Consider the following 22,448-nt stretch of genomic DNA (forward strand, 5'->3'; position numbering starts at 1 on the left):
TATTATTATATTCCAAGTATTCGTTGGGCATAGAACTCAGGTCATCTGAGTATTACTGGCAGTAGTAAGCTGTTTACACTCTTAAGAATGATGTAAACGGAAATAAGAAATCCTCCTTTAGCCGAGTCAGAAGGGCAATATACGCTATTGCAGTAAAAATGAAAGGCACGATGTTTCCTCTGCATAACAGTATCCTTGTGAATAATAATTCATTCATTCATTCATTCATTCATTATTAATTTATCTATTTATCTGTTTTGTTTGTTGATCTATTTTGGTTAATTAATTTTCTAGTTATTTAGTTATATACATACTTCATTTACTTGGTTATTTATTTGCTTATTTACTTGTTTATTCTGCTTTGGCGGCAAGATATTGCGTTATTATTATGTTAATGCCTTTAATAGGAACGGACATGGGACATCGACCTATGATTGTTATGATCTATTAATGAGAAACACATCCTAGTAGCTTAGACCTGACTACACGTGTAGGAACTATATCAAACAATTAATGACTTTGTTAAGGAGGCCAAGAGAAATGTTACCTTCCCGGGGGTTAATAATTCCTATTATTAACCTAAACAACGTCAATAACTGTTTTGTTATATGAAATAATTGCTTTGATGCCATCCTTTGCTGTATAAATAGGAATTTAACACAGCCTTAACGTAATTCACCAATAAAACATCTCACATTTATTTTAAAATTTACATTCCTAATAAAAAAAAAAAGAAAAGACAAAAAAACAATATTTAAGGGTTACACATGTATTTGCATCGAATTGGGGGGAAATCTTTCAATTTACCATTTAGTATTCAAAATAGTATGCCTATTCTGTTCCTTAAGTAGAGATTCACATTTCAACTGCCTCATTGAAAGGAAAACGTTACGACATCTCGTTTTTCAAAGGTAACGTCATGGTCTTTTCCCAAAAATAATCCTGGAATAGCTTAGCCTTTGTCTCCTTTGGTGGTTTTGATGTTTATATATGTGTATGTTTACCATTATTATATTCTGTAGGTCTGTGTCCGAAATACAGCCGAAACGTTTCCTATCAAGCCAGTCAGTACTTCCATTTTCTGTGATTATAGCCCGATGATCGACAAAGCTCTTTTGTGATTGGTCAAAAATTCTCAATTCTCGAATAATTTCCTAATAAAAAATGTCTAAATATTTCTTACTACATCAATCCGGAAGGAAAAATGTGGATGGCTTATCAACGAAAATTTCTTTCTTTGCATTCATCACTTAAAATACCGCCAACAATTCTTTGGAGTGAGCCGCTATTAAATCGGAAATGTTATACAAAGCAGACAGAGCCATGGGATATGATAGTATATCACGTGGGATGTCTATGGGACAACGATCACTCATTGAGAGATCGCAAGGAGAAATAATCTTCAACAGTCCATTCCCAGAGATGAGTTTCCCTTCACTGACTTTTGCGGAGTTCATATTTCAACACCTGGATGAACACAAGGACAAGACATTGATGGTAAGTACATTATTCATTACATTTTTACCAGCGAAATTTCGAAAATTCTATATTCTATAAAGCAGAAACATGTATGAGGAGATATGGAATATCCCTTTTTTCCCGTACAACTGCATGCTGGTGGCTCCCTTTATTCGTGACCAATCAAGCGTATCCCTTATCGAAAGCGTATTGTCCCCTATGAAACACGCGAACACGGGTAAATCGGGTATAGCAAAATATATCGTCGTCAATTCTGATTATACAAAACTACTTGATGTACGATTGTTGCATTCTCTTTACTAAACTGTATGCCTTCATTGTAGGTAGACTATACTACAGGTCAAGAGTTCAAGTCATGCCGGATAAAGGAGTTGTCTGTCCGTGTTGCAAGCGGTTTAACACGTCTAGGACTCCGGAAAGGTGACACCGTTCTGATCATATGTACCAATTCGCCTCTGTTTACAGTTTTCACCCTCGCTTGTGCCGCTCTTGGACTGGTATTGACGACTGCGAACCCCGCTTATACACCAGGTTGGTAGACTCTGACAAAATTCACCTATACACCAGGTTGGTAGACTCTGACAAAATTCACCTATACACCAGGTTGGTAGACTCTGACAAAATTGACCTATACACCAGGTAGGTAGACTCTGACAAAATTCACTTATACACCAGGTAGGTAGACTCTGACAAAATTCACTTATACACCAGGTGGGTATAGTCTCTGGCAAAATTAATTTGTACACCAGGTGGGTAAAGACTCTGACAAAATTCACTTATACACCAGGTGGGTATAGTCTCTGACAAAATTCACTTATACGCCAGGTGGGTATAGTCTCTGGCAAAATTAATTTATACACCAGATGGGTAAAGACTCTGACAAAATTCACTTATACACCAGGTGGGTATAGTCTCTGACAAAATTCACTTATACACCAGGTTGGGTATAGTCTCTGACAAAATTCACTTATACACCAGGTGGGTAAAGACTCCGACAAAATTCACTTATACACCAGGTGGGTATAGCCTCTGACAAAATTCACTTATACACCAGGTGGGTATAGACTCTGTCAAAATTCACTTATACACCAGGTGGGTATAGCCTCTGACAAAATTCACTTATACACCAGGTGGATAGACTCTGACAAACTTCACCTACACACCAGGTGGGTATAGTCTCTGACAAAATTAAATTATACACCAGGTGGGTATAGACTCTGACAAAATTCACTTATACACCAGGTGGGTATAGACTCTGGCAAAATTAAATTATACACCAGGTAGGTATAGACTCTGACAAAATTCACTTATACACCAGATGGGTATAGAGTCTGACCAAAATTCACTTATACACCAGGTGGGTATAGACTCTCACTTATACACCAGGTGGATATAGACTCTGACAAAATTCACTTATACACCAGGTGGGTATAGACTCTGACCAAAATTCACTTATACACCAGGTGGGTATAGACTCTGACAAAATTCACTTATACACCAGGTGGGTATAGACTCTGACAAAATTCACTTATACACCAGGTGGGTATAGACTCTGACAAAATTCACTTATACACCAGATGGGTATAGACTCTGACAAAATTCACTTGTGGACTGAGAGCACTTAGAGCGTACAAATCTTAAGGATTAACTTTGATATATATTTTCATGCCATGAATCATAACAAAAACGGATTGTACTCTCAAATGTTTATGTTATGGCTCCACAACATAAAATACATTGTGTATTCTATACAATCTTTATATAATTGAATTTACTATACACAACCCCTGTGAAAATCTACTTGCATTGGTAGGCTCTTTTCTCATAGAATTTACTACGCTGTAGTGTCAGCCATTCAAAAACGACTTTAAAAAAGCTACGTCATTTTTTACATTGTGTGTTAAAACATAAAATATTACGCCAATGGAAATGCTTGTTACAAGTTAATTTACTGGGTAATTACAGCTTGTATTCATCTGGACAAAAGGGCAAATGTTCCTAACAAAGCTTAAATAGCTTAAATTTTGTGCCAGAATAAACTAGTGTACATGTTTATTTTCTATTTTGTTTTCATCTTATTGTTCAATCCGAACTTTTATCATGTTTTTTGTTGAAAATGGTAAAGTGGGAATTAAACCCAGGTCATCATTGTGGAAGCCTTTATCGACTCTACCACTAATGAGATTGTTGTTTATTATTACACTATTACTTACATCCTTCATTTGTTTTTGATATCTAAATTTTTAACAAAATGTTGATATCAAGCATGTTATTTATTTATTTTTGTATTTCTTTTTATTTAATGAATGAATCCTTGACCAAAACAAAAAAAATGTTTAGAAAAGTAAAATTATAACACAGAAACTGTCCTCGCGCAATTATAATTTACAATATGACATTGTTATAATATGACAAATTTATAATATGACATTGTTTTGATATGACATTGCTATAATAAGACATGAGATGTGTATTTCACTGACTCACCAGTACAAACATAGTGGGAACCGCATCACACTATTCGAAAAAATCGTCGTGGTAAGTCAAAAGCTTTCTGGATATAATTAATGATATTGCTATGCATAATTGATGAAAATAGTTAGTTTCCAATGTACAATCACGGGTTTGCTTTAAATTGCAGGCGAGTTAACAAGACAGCTAATACATTCAAGGACGAAAGCTATAGCCGCAATGCCCGAGTTTTTACCTTCTGTCAGACAATCAGTCAACTCGTCCGAGGAAGTAACTGGTGAAATTAAAGTAATTTTTATCCTTGCTTTATATTATTTCAAAGATTGTTCGATAGTCAATAGCGTCAACAGGGCACAATCTGGGTAAATCTGTTTGAAATTAATATATAACTGTATAATTTCTAGGTCATAGATAGAGGGAAACATGAATATCATTTGGGTATAATTTCTAGGTCATAGATAGAGGGAAACATGAGTATCATTTGGGTATAATTTCTAGGCCATAGATAGAGGGAACATGAGAACCATTTGGGTATAATTTCTAGGTCATAGATAGAGGGAAACATGAGTATCATTTCGGTATAATTTCTAGGTCATAGATAGAGGGAAACATGAGAATCATTTAGGTACAATTTCTAGGCCATAGATAGAGGGAAACATGAGAATCATTTGGGTATAATTTCTAGGTCATAGATAGAGGGAAACATGAGTATCATTTGGGTATAATTTCTAGGTCATAGATAGAGGGAAACATGAGTATCATTTGGGTACAAAATACCGCAACAGAATCATTTGTATACGTTACAGATAACACATACACTAGAGAATAAATTGTGTTTATTTCTTATTATAGATTTAAAATCAACACAGCGATATTCCCTCGTGTAACAAATACCGCAATTCAAAAGAATATAGAACATCAATGGTTGACTCCAACCTTCTACTGAATTTCAATTTTCGCATCAAGAACTGTCTGCATCCTCGATACTTCAGGGACTGCGTTACTGTTTGTTCATTTGAGAGAAAGAACATGAACGTAATCTCAGGAGTATACAGGATAACGTACATGTATCTCTTCAAAACCATCAAAAATTCAATAGGAAGCATCATCTTCTCTGCACTTTACAATGTAGACGGGTTTAGACTGATTTCAATTTTGAGCTTCTCTTCCTTCTGTCTAATGTTCAAATAGTGGTGTATTAGCATTGGCGGGCCAGCAGATGGGTGTGTACCGTTTCATGTTCTACAAGAGGATGATGGGAAGGCGTTTCCGGTAAACTTAGACATACATCCAGATAAGGACATTCTCTTCTTGCCTTACTCCAGTGGAACCACGGGGCTACCCAAGGGCGTCATGCTCACTCATCAAACCGTCATCACTAACTTACTGCAATTAATCAAGTAATGTAACATTTTCTCTCTTTAATCCAACGTACAAAATGTACTGCATTCCAGACCTTTCTAAATATGCTTCTGTTTCAAGTAATTTTAGCGTTCAAAAAGCTGTAATAGGGTTGGAATCTCTAAATTTTGATGGGGAAATGAACATTTAAAAATACTAATGAAATGCTTTTTACTAATATATCAATTTTGTTTCGGTTCTTCACCATTATTTCCAAAATAAGCAGTGTTAAAAGGAAAAGGACCAGGAGCTTTCCTTCTGCGTAGTTTGGACGATTGCAACGATGGCAAAATATGAACACAAAATCAACGGTTCTATTTCCTTAAATACCACTCTTTGAGAAATATAACAAATTAAAACGAGTTATGAACAACATGTACAAAATCTGTATTTTATATACATGTACAATTTTTATTTACGCTCTGTTTGCAGCGGTCCTATGGCCCTTGATTCAGACCGGGAATGTTTACTTGGTCTAATTCCGTTCTACCATATATACGGCCTGAGTATTATACAGTTCGGATCCGTTTGTCTTGGGACCAAACTCGTCACACTTCCTAGCTTGGATCCCCAGACCTTGTTAGGAGCAATTCAGAAACATAAGGTGACATTTCATTCTATTATCATTACAAGAAAGACGCAAGATTATGTAGTTTCCGTTATTCCTATATTACCACTGAAATTGTGTATGTTTTTATCAAAATATTTTCGTTCTTTTAGAAATAATGGGTTCGGGTTTCATAAAAATATGTTTATAATGTTTAATAACACAATGTAGCAATGTAAACGGAATATGTAATTGTGCTACGGAATTGTGTATATATATGATCTTGAAAGGATTTTCATTTCATATATATGATGATAGGAGCCACTGATGGAATATTAGTGACGGCTTTGAGAATTACCTGGTTGGGTTTTGCATTGGTTAACGTCCTGTCAAATGCTATATTCATTTAAGGACCGTTTTCCCATGATATCGGAGAGATATGCGTGTATTTTTGGGAGGAAAATCTCATGTAATACACTGTTGTTTACGTAGAACAATATGATGTAAATTTTGACTACAAATGGCAATTCTAGATTTTTGTGTCGTCACAAGTTAATTACGTCATAAAATGGTAATAAAATGATTTACGTTATACAAGCTACAACGAATCACATTACCAATAGAGCGCAGTAATCGCTTATTAAACTTATATCGGAAGATATCACACTTGAAATGAGTGGAAGTTATATGCCTGTACAGATTGTCCTAAAAATGATTCTTTTTTCAAAATCCTCTTCTTTTTAAAGGTATCTTACATGCATTTGACACCGCCGGTCGTCCTGTTTCTAGCCAAGTCACCACTGGTTCAAGACTATGACGTCACAAGTGTGAAGAGGATCTTATGTGGTGCGGCGCCGTTAGGATCGGGACTTTCAAATGAAGTATCTTCCCGCCTAAACTGCCACTTAATACAAAGTGCGTGCCCTTTTGATATCCAGCCTTAAGCTGAAACCTTTTATCAAATTAATTGGGCTAATCTTACAAACTTAGTGCTTCTAACACCAAGTCCCTTTTTAAAATAGAGTCATGAAATTACATTTAACTCAAACCTTTATTTTACAATTCATACGTAAGACCACGAATCCACACCAGAAAAACTCATGGAGCAATGAATAGGGCTTTTGTTAGGTATATCGAAATTTACGAAAGTTACACACAAATAGAAATAGTTTTTGACAATCTGTTGACGGTTCTGATGTCATTTCATACTTAAAGCAATATTATCAAAGCGCATTGTTTTTTGCTTTTGTTCTTTTTCCTATATAGACAGTCGTCATTATCAATAAAATTTCGCTGTATCTTGCACTTCGTTAAATCATAAATCAACATTTAAATCACCAATACCACTTTTCGGTCAGCGTAAGAATGTTACATTGTATATTTGTACAGTCTACGGAATGACCGAAGCCAGTCCAGCTACCCATCACGATGTTGCTCCCCCAAGGGTAGGGACTGTCGGCCAGCTGATGCCAAACACACGAAGTAAGGTACAGGTATAAAAGTGGAGGTCATTGATCCAATAATTTTATTTTAAAATGTTGAATACTTCAAAAAGACAATAAAACACGTCTTTATATTCTTAATCTGGACAAATCGCAAAACTTGCTGTAATTTTTATACCACAGAATGAATATTTCGGTTATTATGTGATAAGACTATCGTAGTAACTCAAAATACAGATATATATTTTTTCCAGGAAATATTCATCCTTTACACCTGTCAACCTAATTGATGTTTGTATGTTGAATAGCTCAAAAGTAACATAAAATATATCTATACATGTATGTTCTTAATCTGGGCAAATCGCCAAACTTGCAATACTTTATATACCACAGAATGAATATCGCGGTTGTTATGTGATAAGATTATCAAAGTTACTCATAATACGGATATGTTTTTTCAGGATATATTCATCCTGTATTCCGGTTGACTTAATGCGAGTGTGCTGATGAGATGTTTGAAATTTGTAAGGCTCCGCTAGCTTACTTGTTATTGTGGTTGGTTATAAGTGATATATCCATTCATAAATTAATAATTCATTTTTAATCTCACTATCTCCTTGATGTTGTGGTGACGTAGCTTTACTTTTGGATTTTTTTCCCTGTTTTTTGCTGTACATTTTACTTGCATGACCAGGTGATATCCGTTGAGAGTGGGGAGTGCCTTGGGCCAGGAGAGAAAGGTGAAATCTTAATCAAGGGTCCTCAATTGATGAAGGGGTACCTAAACAACCAGTCAGCGACATACGACACCATACGTGATGGCTGGTTACACACAGGTATGTATGACACATGTATGGGGTTAACGAGTAAGGCGTACTCTCGATGTTAAACATAACCTTATACATGTACTTTATGTTCTGTTGAAATCTAATACTGAAATCATAATTACTTTTTTGATTATGATTCGTTTGTTCTCTCCATCACAGGCGTCTGCTTCTGGTCGGTATTCATAGAAAAAAATATTTGCCGCTACTCTTACGATATACACGGGCGTGTACTTCTGGTCGGTTTTTGTAGAAAAATATACGCCGCTACAGGAGGAGTAGCGGCTAATATATTTTAGTAAACAATTATTGAAAAATATGTTAGCTACTTTAGTCATAGGCATCTGCTTCTTGTTAGTATTCATAAGAACAATATTAGCTCCTACTCCTAAAATAGACACAGGCATCCTTTTCCTGTTAAAATTTATAAAAACAATATTAGTCCATACTCCTACAATAGACACATACATCTGTTAATTGTTAGTATTTATAAAAACAATATTAGTCCCTACTGCTACAAAAGACACATACATCTGTTAATTGTTAGTATTTATAAAAACAATATTAGTCCCTACTGCTACAAAAGACACATACATCTGTTAATTGTTAGTATTTATAAAAATAATATTAACCCCTTCTCCTACTATATGAGCAGTGGCTAATATTTTTCTTTAAATACCAACCAGAAGTAGACGCCTGTGTCTCCGACCAGATATCTATTTTGAGTTTCCTCCCTTTAATCCCAGGGATCCACACATCAATGAACCTTAATATCGCTGAAGAATTCATTAAGGGAAACAAGATGTATGATTCAGTTAAATTTGTTTTTGGCTATATCGTTATTAACACTCAGTTTGTTTTAAAAGGTGATACTGCCTTATGTGTCTTTCATATATTTGTGTTATTTACTGTCAGATAGACCATGCTGAAACTGTTACAGACGATCCCTGTTACCCAAAGTGAAGGTTTAAGATATTCCGTATCCCCTTGAACTGATTCTTTGGCCCTAAACTTCATTCACACACTGCATTAATATACTAGATACAGTGGCTTATGCAAGTATCCGTGAATTATGAATGCGATCATGTAGTTGGAGTCTATGATACCTGATGTTTTCGAATTTTCCTTGGTAAAAAGTTTTATCTACAGACAACATGATACGGTATATCGATATTCTATAAATAACTGTGATATTGGCATACATTTTGATACATAATAATGATTATAGATTTTTTATTTAAATTCTTGTGTCCTCAGGGGATATAGGACACTATGATGACGATGGGTACTTAACTGTATCGGACAGACTCAAAGAGCTCATCAAGTGTCGCGGGTTTCAGGTAATACACTTGTTGGAGGGACTAGACGGTATTAACTTTGTAGTATAAATGTTTCCATGACACAGAGCAAAACCGGTGTCGTTACTTCGAAAATGTCGGCCACATCACACGGACTGGGAACTTTCACACAATACTTATAATAAACAGACTTCATCAGTCGAATGACTTGTCAGTTGGCACTGTCACCCGATGCTTACATCACACGGCCTTCATCAGCTGAATGACTGGTCAGTGGTCACTGTCACCCGATGCTTACATCACACGGCCTTCATCAGCTGAATGACTGGTCAGTGGTCACTGTCACCCCATACTTATAACAAACGGACTTCATCAGGTCAATGAGTTATCAGTGGTCACTGTCGCCCCATACTTATATCACACGGCCTTCATCAGCTGAATGACTGGTCAGTGGGCACTGTCACCTGATACTTGTCTCATACGCCCTTCACCAGATAAATAGCTCGGTTCGACCTATCTTAATGTTCATGGACACTTATGTCCAAAGTCCTTGCTGATTCTCTAACATAGTCCTGAACACAGTTCACTCATTGAATGAGATACGCCTCCCCACACTGTTTCATTTTACAAGTCTTGTCTGTCACATCAGAAAGTTATGATATGATGGAATTGAAAGGCATTTGGAATAGGGTTGTGAAGAAGTTTATCGTATTTATATGGCGAACAAAATCAAACAGAACGGCATCAACAGGATATACGTCTGTCTAACCAATAACTGAGGGCTGAATTATTGGAAGTGTAAAAGTACGAAGCCTTCCGAATAATAAATACCCGGAATCCTCGGAAACGTACGTAAAATACAATGCTGATTCACAGCAATATGTTGATGTTGTGTTTCCTGAAAATCTTTATGTAACATTTTAGAGGTACAAGTGGACCATGTATGTAGGGCAATATAAATTGAATTTTCCTCTCACTTTTTTCCGATTGTCTTTCTCTTTGGGGATGACAAACATTCACCCGAGAGTTGACTTTATGCGCTCTAATGGATTGATCTTCTGTACAGAAACTACAACTTAAATATGCAAAAGTGCTCCTGGTAATTACATGAAAATGTTCTTACAATGAAGCAAATCTCATCTGAAATTATATATGGTTACATTTGTCATCTACCGTAACAATGTCTTTTTCTATCTTGTGCAAATTTTCATTTTAATTATAGTTAAACTTACATAGAAATGTCTTGTTAAATATTCCTATATTGTATATCATCATATTTGAAGACATCACGTTTTCGTCCATGTAAGTTGACGAATGGAGTAGATATTTATACTGATATATATTTTAGACGGTACAAAACATATCCTTGCCAGTGATTATCCGGGTAAACAGCTATTGATTAGAACGCACATCAACAAGCTGGTAACTGTAAACAGGCAAAATGTCTTGAACTAAATTTGACAGGATAAAAATATCGACCTGAAATTGACCAGAATTTGAATTGAATTGACATGAAGACATTTTGCCTGTATAATCATACATAATTTTGTTAAATCAAGCATATTACAGAAAATTCAATGAGCACAATCACGATTTAACGGAAAGCATTCGACGCGAAAAGCGCTAAAATATTATAACAGCTTAAATATGAGTGTTTACAATATCCATCGACTGGCTACAGCTGACTCTCGAAGTTAGTAGGTCATAAAAGTTAATCCTGAATATTCGAGGTAAACGAGTATACTGTATCAAAAAAATCCACCTTCGGAACAGAACGTTTATTTCGAGCAAAGTGTGGTATTCGAGTTATCAGAGTTCGAGATAACGAGGCTTGAAAATAATATCATATTCTGCAATATGTTATTAAACAGGTACCCCCCGCTGAACTGGAAGCTTTGTTACTGACCCATCCATGCGTGCAGGATGCCGCCGTTGTCGGTCTTGATGCAGGAGAGGGTATTGGGGAGGTCCCGCGAGCTTATGTTGTCCCTAAACCCAATGCATGTTTGAAGGAGGAGGACGTCGCCAGATTTGTGGAAGGTAAGTTGGCAATTTCCGTGACAATTGGTCAACATACAAAGCAATACATGTATATTTTATAGCGAAAAATTGATACAAGTATTTCTGGATATTTTACCTATTTTAATGTCTGAATATCATGATATTTATAGTATGTTAAAATGTAATAATTGGATTTATATTGCATATATTATTTACTTTCCTTACAAGACCACGTTATGTGATATCGACATAGCTAAGTTTTGTTTTCATTCACACAGACTATTTAGAGAGTATGTATATTTTTGTGCGACAGGATTCGCTTGCATCTGTAATCTCTGTGTTTCAGATAGATCGCAAATGGTTTTATAGCTCCATGTAACATTAAGACAACGCACGAGATTGGATGTTCCAACTACCACGTGCATAAGGTTTATTGTAATCATGAAAATTATACACTATCTGAATATTTGTTCCAACCAGGAGCCTCCATCGTCTCAAATACTGTATAGATTTATAGATCATTTTTATGGCCAGATCTGGTTTTTTTGGTACCTACCTGCCCAAATTTGGTTTTGTTTAATATTGTTTAACGTTCTATCAACACCTATGGCTATGTATAGCCCTCACTATAATATCTATTTTAATCACTATTAATAATATATTCTTGCTCATAACACTTTCTATATAAAAAGTTTGTACTTATAATTAATTAATAGCAAAGATCAGATATTATGTAGGATACGTTGAAAGCATCACATTGCCCCTTTCAAAAGAACAGCTTCATCAAACACATGTATTAATGAATAATAAATAATGTATACTACTCTTTGCGATAGCGCAGAATTGATGTCGTTATGAAAATGCTATCCAGAAACTCAGTTCATTTGTTCATTAACAGGACACACCGCACTCGGTCACATTATACTGACAACGGGCGAACCTGTCGTCTCACTTCACGGATGGTGGGCGCTTAAATTTTGTTTGCTTTTGTTAACGGTGCATCGACAGCTAGGGCCATTTAGGGCCAAACAGTCTATCATTCTATTTTATTTGAGTTTTAAAATCAGAGAAAAATGTTCGTTTTAAAAGCAGTCGTATTATGTATTTGGATAATCATTAAAAAACAGTTGGTTAAAATAAAAAAAAAAAAACATAAAAAATACTGAATATATTATGTGAACTTTGTGATTTATATACAATCTCAATGAGAGTAAGGTTAAACACATTAAAGTCTATAGAATAGATCAATGGCTTTCAAAAAGTTAAATAGTGCTGCTTTCGAATCCACGGAATTGAAAAGAGTTTTCATAGCTGAGCGCTAAGCAGGAGTAACAACTACATGCAGCAATTATAGCAATGCTAAAAACAAAACAATTTGATGACATTGACATTTTTTTTTTCAATATTGCTCCTCAGAAAACGTGATACACTACAAGAGGCTGACGGGAGGAGTGAAATTTGTGGACACAATTCCAAAATCAAACAGCGGTAAAATAATCCGTCGTCAGCTCAAGGACATATTTGTTAGTTACTGAATACCTTCCACCATCAATGATGTCATTTGTGCATAAACAAAAAAAAATCAAATTAGTAGTAGGGGTATTGTGTCAAATGGTAAAGATAACACGAATATGTTCCTCCTTTGTGCAACAATTTGTTAAAATAAAGAGGATGCTCTACAAAATGTAAAAAAAAATCAAATCAAATAAGACACTCATCGACTCGATGTTTATATTTGATAATTGAATCTGATAACAAGACTATGAGACGTGTTCTTTTGACAATGATTCATACACATCCATCTAGTAATGGAGTCGAACCGAAGGGTATAATTTGTACGAAGTTATGAACAGGAAAGGGAAAACGCAGTGACCGGTCTCGGACTCGAACACCGGACCTCCGAACTCTGAACGGACGCTCTAAAACTTTCAGCAACCAGGCCACTTGCCTCATTCAAGTCCAGTTCGGTTACATTCCTGCCTTCCTCAACAAAGTCTTCGACCCCGAAGACACACACGACACCCTATACTGCCCTCCGTGGGTATTAGATTGGACAACAGATGTGACAGGAAAGGAACTTGGAACCTCCGAGTTCTAGACGGACGCTCCAACCATTTTAGCTAACTGGTCACCGACGTTCAGCCCAATCCAGCTTATTTAAGGAGTCTAAACCTCTTTTGCAGAATGTAGAATCTGCGTTCGATCTGATTTTTTGTATATTTAACTTTCATAAGGCACAACGTAAATGCTCTCTGTACAAGTGATGGTACATCTATGTAAAGTTTGATAAAGCTAATATTTTCAATGTAATACGGTATGTAACAAACCAGGTTAATAATTTGATTGATCATATGCTCGGCCTATTATCCAGTGAATCGGCTCATTTCCACTAAATGCTATGGTTTGTACCACGGATGTGAGTTAATGCTGCATTTGTGCTTAATAATTATAACAGGTTCATATTCAAAGATGTGTATACTTCCAGCTTTTCTTCGTTTGTTCTACTAAATGGTGGATGGATTCTGATGTTCGGGGTCTAATGGCATTCGTTCTTACTTTACCACGTAGTCAAATGACAAACTCGAGAGACTACACTAACACTTGGTCGACAAAACTTGCCAGTGCAAACATTTAACGTATTTCATAGTGTATATAAATAAATGTAATGCAATTGTTCTCCATTGTTAGAAACTACAACAAAGTGCAGTACATTTTACATTCTTCCAAATATTTATTTCAAAATGTTATTCTACAGCATGCAAAAGCGACCCGAATCGACATTTCATTTAAAGACTTTTCTCATTTTGACGAATTCAGGCTTTTGTTTTGCAAAATAAGGACGGCACTTTTCGCGATATTCAATTCAAAATATTCCTTTTGCGCTATATTCAATTCAAAGTCTTCAAAATGCTGATTAGAATTGATTGTTGAAAAGTGGTGTGCTTCGTTGCTTGATAGTATCAAAAGGGGACATACAAAGGAACAGATATAGACAACTATGCAGTCGATCGAAGTTGGTTTATTTGAAGATACTTTCCACAGAAATATTTATCTAGCAGAACGTTTTTTATTCGTACGAGTTGGTAGATGCCAATGCAGTTGTATAATCATTGACCTGGTCGTTGTTATGACAACCTATGCAGGCTACAACCACGAATGCATTTTCAAAGTGATATTGGACCTTTTTCTTGAAACTACATACCCGGTATTTCCTGAGGTCATCAATTCAAATGTTACTTACAATAATACTGAAATGCTAAACACGTAAACAATGTGACGTCATCAAGTTGCAACAATGTTCAAAACTGTATATTTTATATGAATACCCTCATGTGCATAATAATGGAGCCCAACAGTAACCCACATACAATCACGTGATATGTTTATGGCGTCGTGTTATTAAACACGTGTCTGACGATACATATGTGAAGCGGACGTATGACGTAACATAATGTGCTAGTCATGTGTTTTCAAAACACATGATATTTTTACAAACTACTTAGCATCACAAAATAGAAAGAAAACATACCTAGACTCGCAATCCAGTTTATAATCACATCAGCAATGCTTTTAATGTAATTTTGAAAAAAATCTGATCCACAAAAGTCGGGTTTTTATGACTAGAATGAACAATTATACAATCGCTTATTCATGTTTCAGGCATTTAATATATGACTATATTACCTGGCTGGATTTCTTATATATATATAAGTTTGCCCTTATATTTTCGATGTTTATTTTGAATTACAGTTTCGCTATCATATCGGTATTTTCTGTGGGGCTTTTTAATCAAAACAAATTTAGAAACGCAATTGCACTAGGTACATATATATCTCCGTCCGTACCACAGAAAAGGCTATATCGTTCTTCAGCATGAATCACCATCTCGTATTTACGGAATGTGCCGACGGGTCCCGATTGCTGCCGAATTGTCCACGAAAGAATAATCACTTAACAGAATATAATGAGACAAAACATCTACCGATTTGACCTTCACAACCCACCAGCCAGCAAGGATAACCGATGGATGAGCCTGCATATCAATACATGTTTTTAACATGTTTGTTTTTGTAAAATCCTGCAGATACCGCCAATACGGTAAACAACAATACCTACGCTTACTTATCTAATTTCTCTAAATAAATACGTTAACCTCGAAGCTACCCTAAATTGAGCATTCACGTTGTATATGTCCCTGTTTTACTGTCGTTTATAATACGTTGAATATGAGTGGACGTATGTCTAATCTATGAAAAACAAACACAAGTCATGACTTTTTTATACTGTCTAGCAATCAAACGTACTTAATATTTAACACTTCTACCAAAAGGCGAATAACAGTACATATCAGAGTACTTGTATATACATTATGAATTAAGTAACAACATTTCATATGCTAGCAAGTTGAGTATAGAATGGTTATATTAGGTTAAGGCCATCAAATATATATATGTCAGCGAGTGGAATGAGAAAACATCATGCTAGGAAATTATACTATACCAAATGGATGTTTGCTTTCTTTTGGGAAGACAGGTTCGCCAGTATGATGTGACCTGGTGAGGTATCCCGCGTGACGTCGTTGCAAGTATTCTTCATAACCACATTACCACTAATGCCATGCTTGTATGGCCCTATTTGTTGATACATAATGTAGGACCAAACAATAACCAAACCTGAACTCATTGACGTATCTACATGTACCTGTCAAGCTATATAATATATATAAAATATATTAGATCAGGGCAATGTTCTAACATAATGAAAATTAGACTTCATCATATTGGATGTGAATTGTTTATCTGTTTGTTTTTATAGCATAACTTTTTTTCTGGAATTCACAACATTTCAAACCACGTTTTTCTCTATCAATTTATTATGTTCCTGCTTACTAGATTTACATGTTATGAAATATTAATATGATCGCTTATCGGGCGTTGTTTTCTCGATACTAGCAATGGTTCAATAACCAAAATTTCCAACGCTGCATCTGCTGTGGACGCGCAGTACACTACAAAATAACCATGGATCTATATTGAAGATGTTTACAATCAACACTGTGATTCACTTTCTTTTATATGTGAAAGCTGACCAAATATTTGTTGGATTCTGCTGAAGACATCAGATGTACGGAGCCATTCCTATCCTTGTTTACAATAGGATATATACAGTGTCAGAGGGCATGTATCCGTTACCCCGATTGTCAAGTGCTACGCTACAGCAAATCAGAGAAGAACTGCTTTCTCCATTTTATTACAGGCTGTGAGGCGTATTCAGGCCCTTCAGACTCCACTATATACAAGAGGAGAGATGGGATACATCAGGTAGCGTAGACAATTTTGTTAGAACGATTATCTTATGATCTTTATTGAAGTAAAACAAATAGGAAAATAATTTTACATAATATTACAATATAATCTGTAAAGAACAATACGATTAGATAATTGTATTATTGAAACTACTATTAAACTATGACAATATGATTTGTCACAATGCTAAACTGTTAATGAGATCACGAACCATCAAATTGCATTAACTTGTATTGACATTAAAGAATCGTTAACTGAAAAGTCAGAAAAAAATCATTCCTGTTGACAATGTCCTTACTTTAACTCTATTTATCCGTTGCAGTCAATCGAAGGCTATTGTCTCACCAGTGGTTGTCCAACTAAAACTGTTAGAACCACGTGTGTCGTGATGGAAAACGGGAATAAATGCCTAATAGACTTAGGTAATATACGTTTTGTACTTATAGGCAAAAGGCAAAAACCAAATTATATTCTAAAAAGTATTCACTGGAAAATGCCTGCTTTCGTATTATTTATTCATTTATTTTTCATTTCAACCGCATCTTACAATATAATGCGTTCCCTAAATGTAAGCATATATGTAGTTTTACTCTTTTCATAAATTATAATGTAGTAATATAATCTTCCCCTATATCTAGGTGAGGTAGAGAAATCGTCAACCCGGAAAGTGTTGTTCGTGATCGTCTAACCCAAGGCTGACGGTGTTACACGGCCAAACGTTTTCTGCCACGTTTGCAAGATGGGATCATTATTTTTTACCACCATGCTCTCTCATTTAACGCATGGTCGTGTTGTTCAAAAATGTTTATTGATATTGCCATGCAATGCAATGTTGACACGTGTCTGACTTAATTGTTGCCGTGACGTCATTGATTGTTGCCAGCATCTGTTATCTGCTAAACAGTAGATAAATCACATCCTAGGGGGATGATAGAGAAATCGTTAACAGCAACAACCAAATCCTTGAAGAATTTTCTCCTACCTTAGGTGTGAAAGAGAAATCTACAACCTACGGTGTGATATCTTGGTTTCTAACCGGAAGCCCTGCAGATTATCAGCCCGATATCAGCTGGATATATCACTTTCTCAATTTGAAGTTGATGAATACTTTTATTTACATAGGGTCCAGTTGTATTGAAATGCCATTTAATATTAACGCGCCGTGATTTAATTGTTGACTTGACATATTCGAATTGCTGACGTGACGTCATTGCATTGGTGCCAGCAGGTGTTGTTTGTCAAGCCCCAGAAGTTGACAGAGAAATCACACTCTATGGTGTGACAAAAATATATTGAACAAATCTGAATATAAGGAGAAAAATGTGTGAATGATAGCAAAAAACTATATGTAATGGGATAACGAAACTATTTCTCTTAGCGACTACGATATTTAGCAGAAATACCCTTAAATCATAAACTAGTATATTTGCTATTATTATTTATTACAGTTTTAGCGACTATAATATTCAGCAGATAAAACCCTTATATCATCAATTAGTATCTGTGCTATCGTTACTTATTACAATTTTACCGGTAAAAAATCAGAAATTATTAACTTATAACTCTTAAGTCATGACAATAATCTTCATCGATACAGAAAAATGAGAGGATTGCTTTCTAGACCCATTCATCACCGCATTGAAATAACCAGATTTTCTTTCTGAACCATTTGAAGCAAATGTCGAATAAGTGAATATTTTGCTGCAGATCTTCCATATACATTACAATTTTGAATAAAATCTATGTTGACATCACAATATCACACTGACCCTGATAATGTTGATGTTGCATGTTTCTAGATTTCAATTAATTAGGAATAGGTATTTACATTACGATTTTGATATATATATTGCACCAATACATTAACCATGTTACCATTATACGGTTCTAGGAAATCTTTGATTAAAGGAAATATATGTTCCATTTTCAGTTCTCTCTCACAATGCTCTTCACAACACCGTCTACGTCGACGTTGATGGAGTATATTTTGGTATATACCCAGGAAACATGTTCGATAGTGAGCTGTTCTGTAACCAAGTCAATGGACGACTGGCAGTTCTCGACACCCCGAGAAAACGCCATATTTTATCTACTGAAACAAGAAGGCTTGATGGTAAGAATTTTAACCATTTTTTATTGATAGTTATTCGTGATATTGTTTTTTTGCAAATATATTATCATAAAGTAACCGTACTTCGATAAGGAAGAACACGTAATGACAAAATTTAATTTAATGAGGTACATGACATAATGTCAACTTCCAACACACAATAATAATACATCTTTACAAAAATAATGTAAAAAACGACAAAATCAAAGAACAAAGCACCAACAAAATCTAAAATATACAAATACAAACACTAAAATCATATAAAAATAACAATTCATTTAACTATAGAACACGTAAATTTCAGCTTGAAAGTTTCCAATTCCAGATCACATTTACATCTTATCTTTGCTTGGTTACAGACAGGGTTAACCGTTGTAAAATTAGTATCCTCTTTCCTCTTCTTTCTGAATTGCGTTCTTTTTCAAAATATCCCCTTATCAACGACTCGTTTCTGGCATTACATTAAAGGTTCACCTCTGCATTTTGCTATATCCCTTGGCCAAGGCATCATATTTTTGGATCTCGCACTAATTTACTACACGTACAAATATCGCATTACATGTCGCCATAAAAGGACAATAGCTCTAGATATGACGATAAACAATACAAACTTAAAATCTATATTTGCACTTTAATTATGCTACAGCCTCAGAATCCTCAACACAATATCTTGGTTGTTTCAGGGTTATAGCCCCACACTATATTTGTTATGTAACAGACAATATCAGAATCTCTAACATTATATAAGTGTCATTCGAAAGGGTTGGAACCATTGAAATAAAATATATCTGTTATGTTACAAAGTAAAAACCTCTAACACAATATCTTTCTTATATTACAGGGTTAAATATTCTAACACAATATCTTTATTATGTTTCAAGATTACAAGCCCTAACACAATATCCTTCTTATATTACATGGTTAGAACACCTTACAAATTATCTTACGTTACAGGATTAAAGCCCTTTAAAAATGTTATGTTGCAGTTGTGTGGGGTGGATGGGTGTACCTTGTTGGAGCGCGGTTTGTTGACAAGAGATGGATCTGGAGCAATGGAGTATCTGCTACTCTTGATACCGATGGCCCGCTCGATTACCACTGTGTAACCATAAAAGTTGGGATACTTACTGATGTTGATTGTGGCTCTGAAACTCGATTCATTTGTGAAATACAGTGAAAAAGGCGGAACACACCACCTCATTGTACATACATGTACATGCACGGTTATATGTGTAGACGAAATATACCTAGCGATTTGATTACAATCTCGTACACTTTCCGCCTTAGTGATTATCCGTTTTCATAGGTTGGTACCATTGCGTTTCGCATAAAAAAGACGTCTTGTTTTTATACCGTTTTTTCGAATCACTTTACCCGCTCCGGAACATTTCAGGATGTGACCACTTGTGTGAAATATGGTACGTTTGAAAAACACTTACAATAAGGTATACCTTACACTCCAATCACAAAGGAAAGTGGTGCCCATTCATAAATTATTCATCGGTGCTAGAATAATTCATTTGTCGCTGACAGTATATGTGTATTTTAATTATTGACCATGGACATTATCCGGTGAATATCTGCGGGGTTTTGCAACTATCGATACGGCTTCGATGTTCGACAAATAGCAAATATGTAAATATCCGATAATAAACGTAAAAAATAACGATATGAATCGTCAAAGTTTGATATTTTGGACAATATGATTTCAAGATCCTGTATTGGACTTTTTCACTCGTGCTATTTTTATCGACTAAGAATAGGACATGTTGCCCTCTTGGTGTGACTATAGATAAATAAGTAAATACATTACAGAAATTGTAACCAGTGTAAACTATTTTAACATTGAAGTTATATTTCAAAAACATATTGCATCTAGCCTGTCACAGTATGGCTAAATAGAGCTAATAGTGTTCCCTGTATGACATTGCAGTCTGTATGACGTGATATCAATACCTCCTGAATGCTGCCCTACATGTAGGGCGTAATAATGGTACCTGCTGACCCCATTGTATGATAGTGAAAGGCAACTAAATTTGGAATATATTATTTTTGCTCTTCTTTCTATCAGCTTTTTCTTTCCAAATGTATCCATGGTTCCCTTGTGACCTTTAATTTAGGGTTAGCCCCTATGAAGAACATTTTTAGGTTCTGACCCGTGGCTTAGACATACCAGAGTCTGAACAGTTTCTGCTAGTTGGATTACTCGGTTTCCCGTCAGTATAATAAGACCAGGTGGGGTGTCCTGCTGGTTGTCTTTGGCAGTATATTTCAGTTAGATAGCACTTTAAAGGCGGCATTCGTTCCACGCTATCACCAGGACACAAAACATGAACATAACACTGCCTCCCGAACCACACAATACACTCTTGCATCCCGTACACAGAGGTGGCCGTACGTAAATGACCTAAGCTGTTGACAGGACGTCAAACAATACGAAACCAAAAACCTTAACCTAATGCTTGTATATAGGTTAGTTATCTACATGTATACTCAGCTGTTACCCCGCGTTTAAAAAAAATGTATCTATTATGCTAAATATTTTTGTCGTTGTTTCTGTTGAAGTATTCATGTTGTCTCAATACTACTGACATTGAATATCAACGGTCCGCCGTAACATCAACATCGGACCCCATTCTATCTATCAACTCGATGATACATTTTGAAAATAGAAATGAAACGCTTTTAAGTGTTACTATTTTATGCAATGTTTTGGAGCAATAAAATATTTATATTTAGGTCATTGTTGGTCATCATTTTTCATAAATGTTGCACTGGTCGTATTGCAATGTAAGATAAGTATATGATAAATATAGGAGAGTATCACATAATTTCACATCTATTTTCGGAATTAAAGCTATTATTTTTAGTCATTTTTCTTTATATCTTCGAATTCATTTTTATGTGACAAAGCAATAATTTTGCAGGACTATAACCACGGTTTGCCATGTGAAAAAAAGGATTTATTGGCCCTCAGGGCCCAGTTGTTAGAACAATGAAACCATGTTTTATATTACTAACATATTTCTAATATTGAATTTCTTTCCTGAAAGTTTATAACTCTGTGAGCTATATGTATTTGATGGGATGTTCAAATAGATCAGTTTCATGAAAAAGAATTATATTTCTGGCACGTTATCAATTCATTACATTCCGGCATGGGACTGTCAAAACACTGAGACTGTTGAAAAAGCAAATACGATAAACTTATATATATATATATGTATCCCTCCGTACGAACAGACTCATATTTCATTCTGTAGGCTCAATCAGCACCCGTTATTTACCAAATTATATAGACGGGTCCCGATTGCTGCCGAATCGTCCAAAAACACTATTACTAACAGACAACTTGGAGTCATAATGTGTACCAATTTAACATTATCGTTACCGTCATAGACGTCACTTCCTATACATAATGCAGGATCTGAATGATAGTCAATCATTGAAAAGAAACGGTCGGATGGTTTTGTCTGTATTTGTCCTCAATCAGATGAAATATTCAGGAAAAGATATTTCCATATTGTATACTAAGATGTATCAAAACAAACTACAGCGGCTGTAAAAC

General features: G+C 35.3%; 1 protein-coding gene and 1 long non-coding RNA gene across 2 annotated transcripts; both read left to right on the top strand.

Annotated features, from left to right (window-relative positions):
• The first annotated feature begins 1,299 nt into the window (after positions 1-1,299).
• Positions 1,300-9,553, top strand: LOC117340546 (probable 4-coumarate--CoA ligase 1). The gene is made up of 8 exons (XM_033902305.1): positions 1,300-1,497; positions 1,803-1,976; positions 5,143-5,351; positions 5,785-5,956; positions 6,646-6,745; positions 7,289-7,386; positions 8,036-8,177; positions 9,423-9,553. The coding sequence occupies exons 1-8, from the start codon at positions 1,300-1,302 to the stop codon at positions 9,551-9,553; spliced, it is 1,224 nt and encodes a 407-aa protein (XP_033758196.1).
• A 1,784-nt stretch (positions 9,554-11,337) lies between these two features.
• LOC117341256 lies at positions 11,338-14,139 on the top strand. Its single transcript, XR_004535600.1, has 2 exons — positions 11,338-11,503; positions 12,881-14,139. It is a non-coding gene; the product is annotated as an uncharacterized LOC117341256 (long non-coding RNA).
• The last annotated feature ends 8,309 nt before the right edge of the window (positions 14,140-22,448 follow it).

This window comes from Pecten maximus, chromosome 13, assembly GCF_902652985.1.
Source record: "Pecten maximus chromosome 13, xPecMax1.1, whole genome shotgun sequence".
In the NCBI taxonomy this organism is placed as follows: domain Eukaryota; kingdom Metazoa; phylum Mollusca; class Bivalvia; order Pectinida; family Pectinidae; genus Pecten; species Pecten maximus.

Excerpts from the sequence above, each read along its gene's own strand:
- LOC117340546 (XM_033902305.1), top strand. The coding sequence starts at position 1,300 with ATGTTATACAAAGCAGACAGAGCCATGGGATATGATAGTATATCACGT. Across the intron at positions 6,746-7,288 it reads TGTGAAGAGGATCTTATGTG|TCTACGGAATGACCGAAGCC; the intron begins GTGCGGCGCCGT and ends ATATTTGTACAG. Across the intron at positions 7,387-8,035 it reads TGCCAAACACACGAAGTAAG|GTGATATCCGTTGAGAGTGG; the intron begins GTACAGGTATAA and ends TTGCATGACCAG.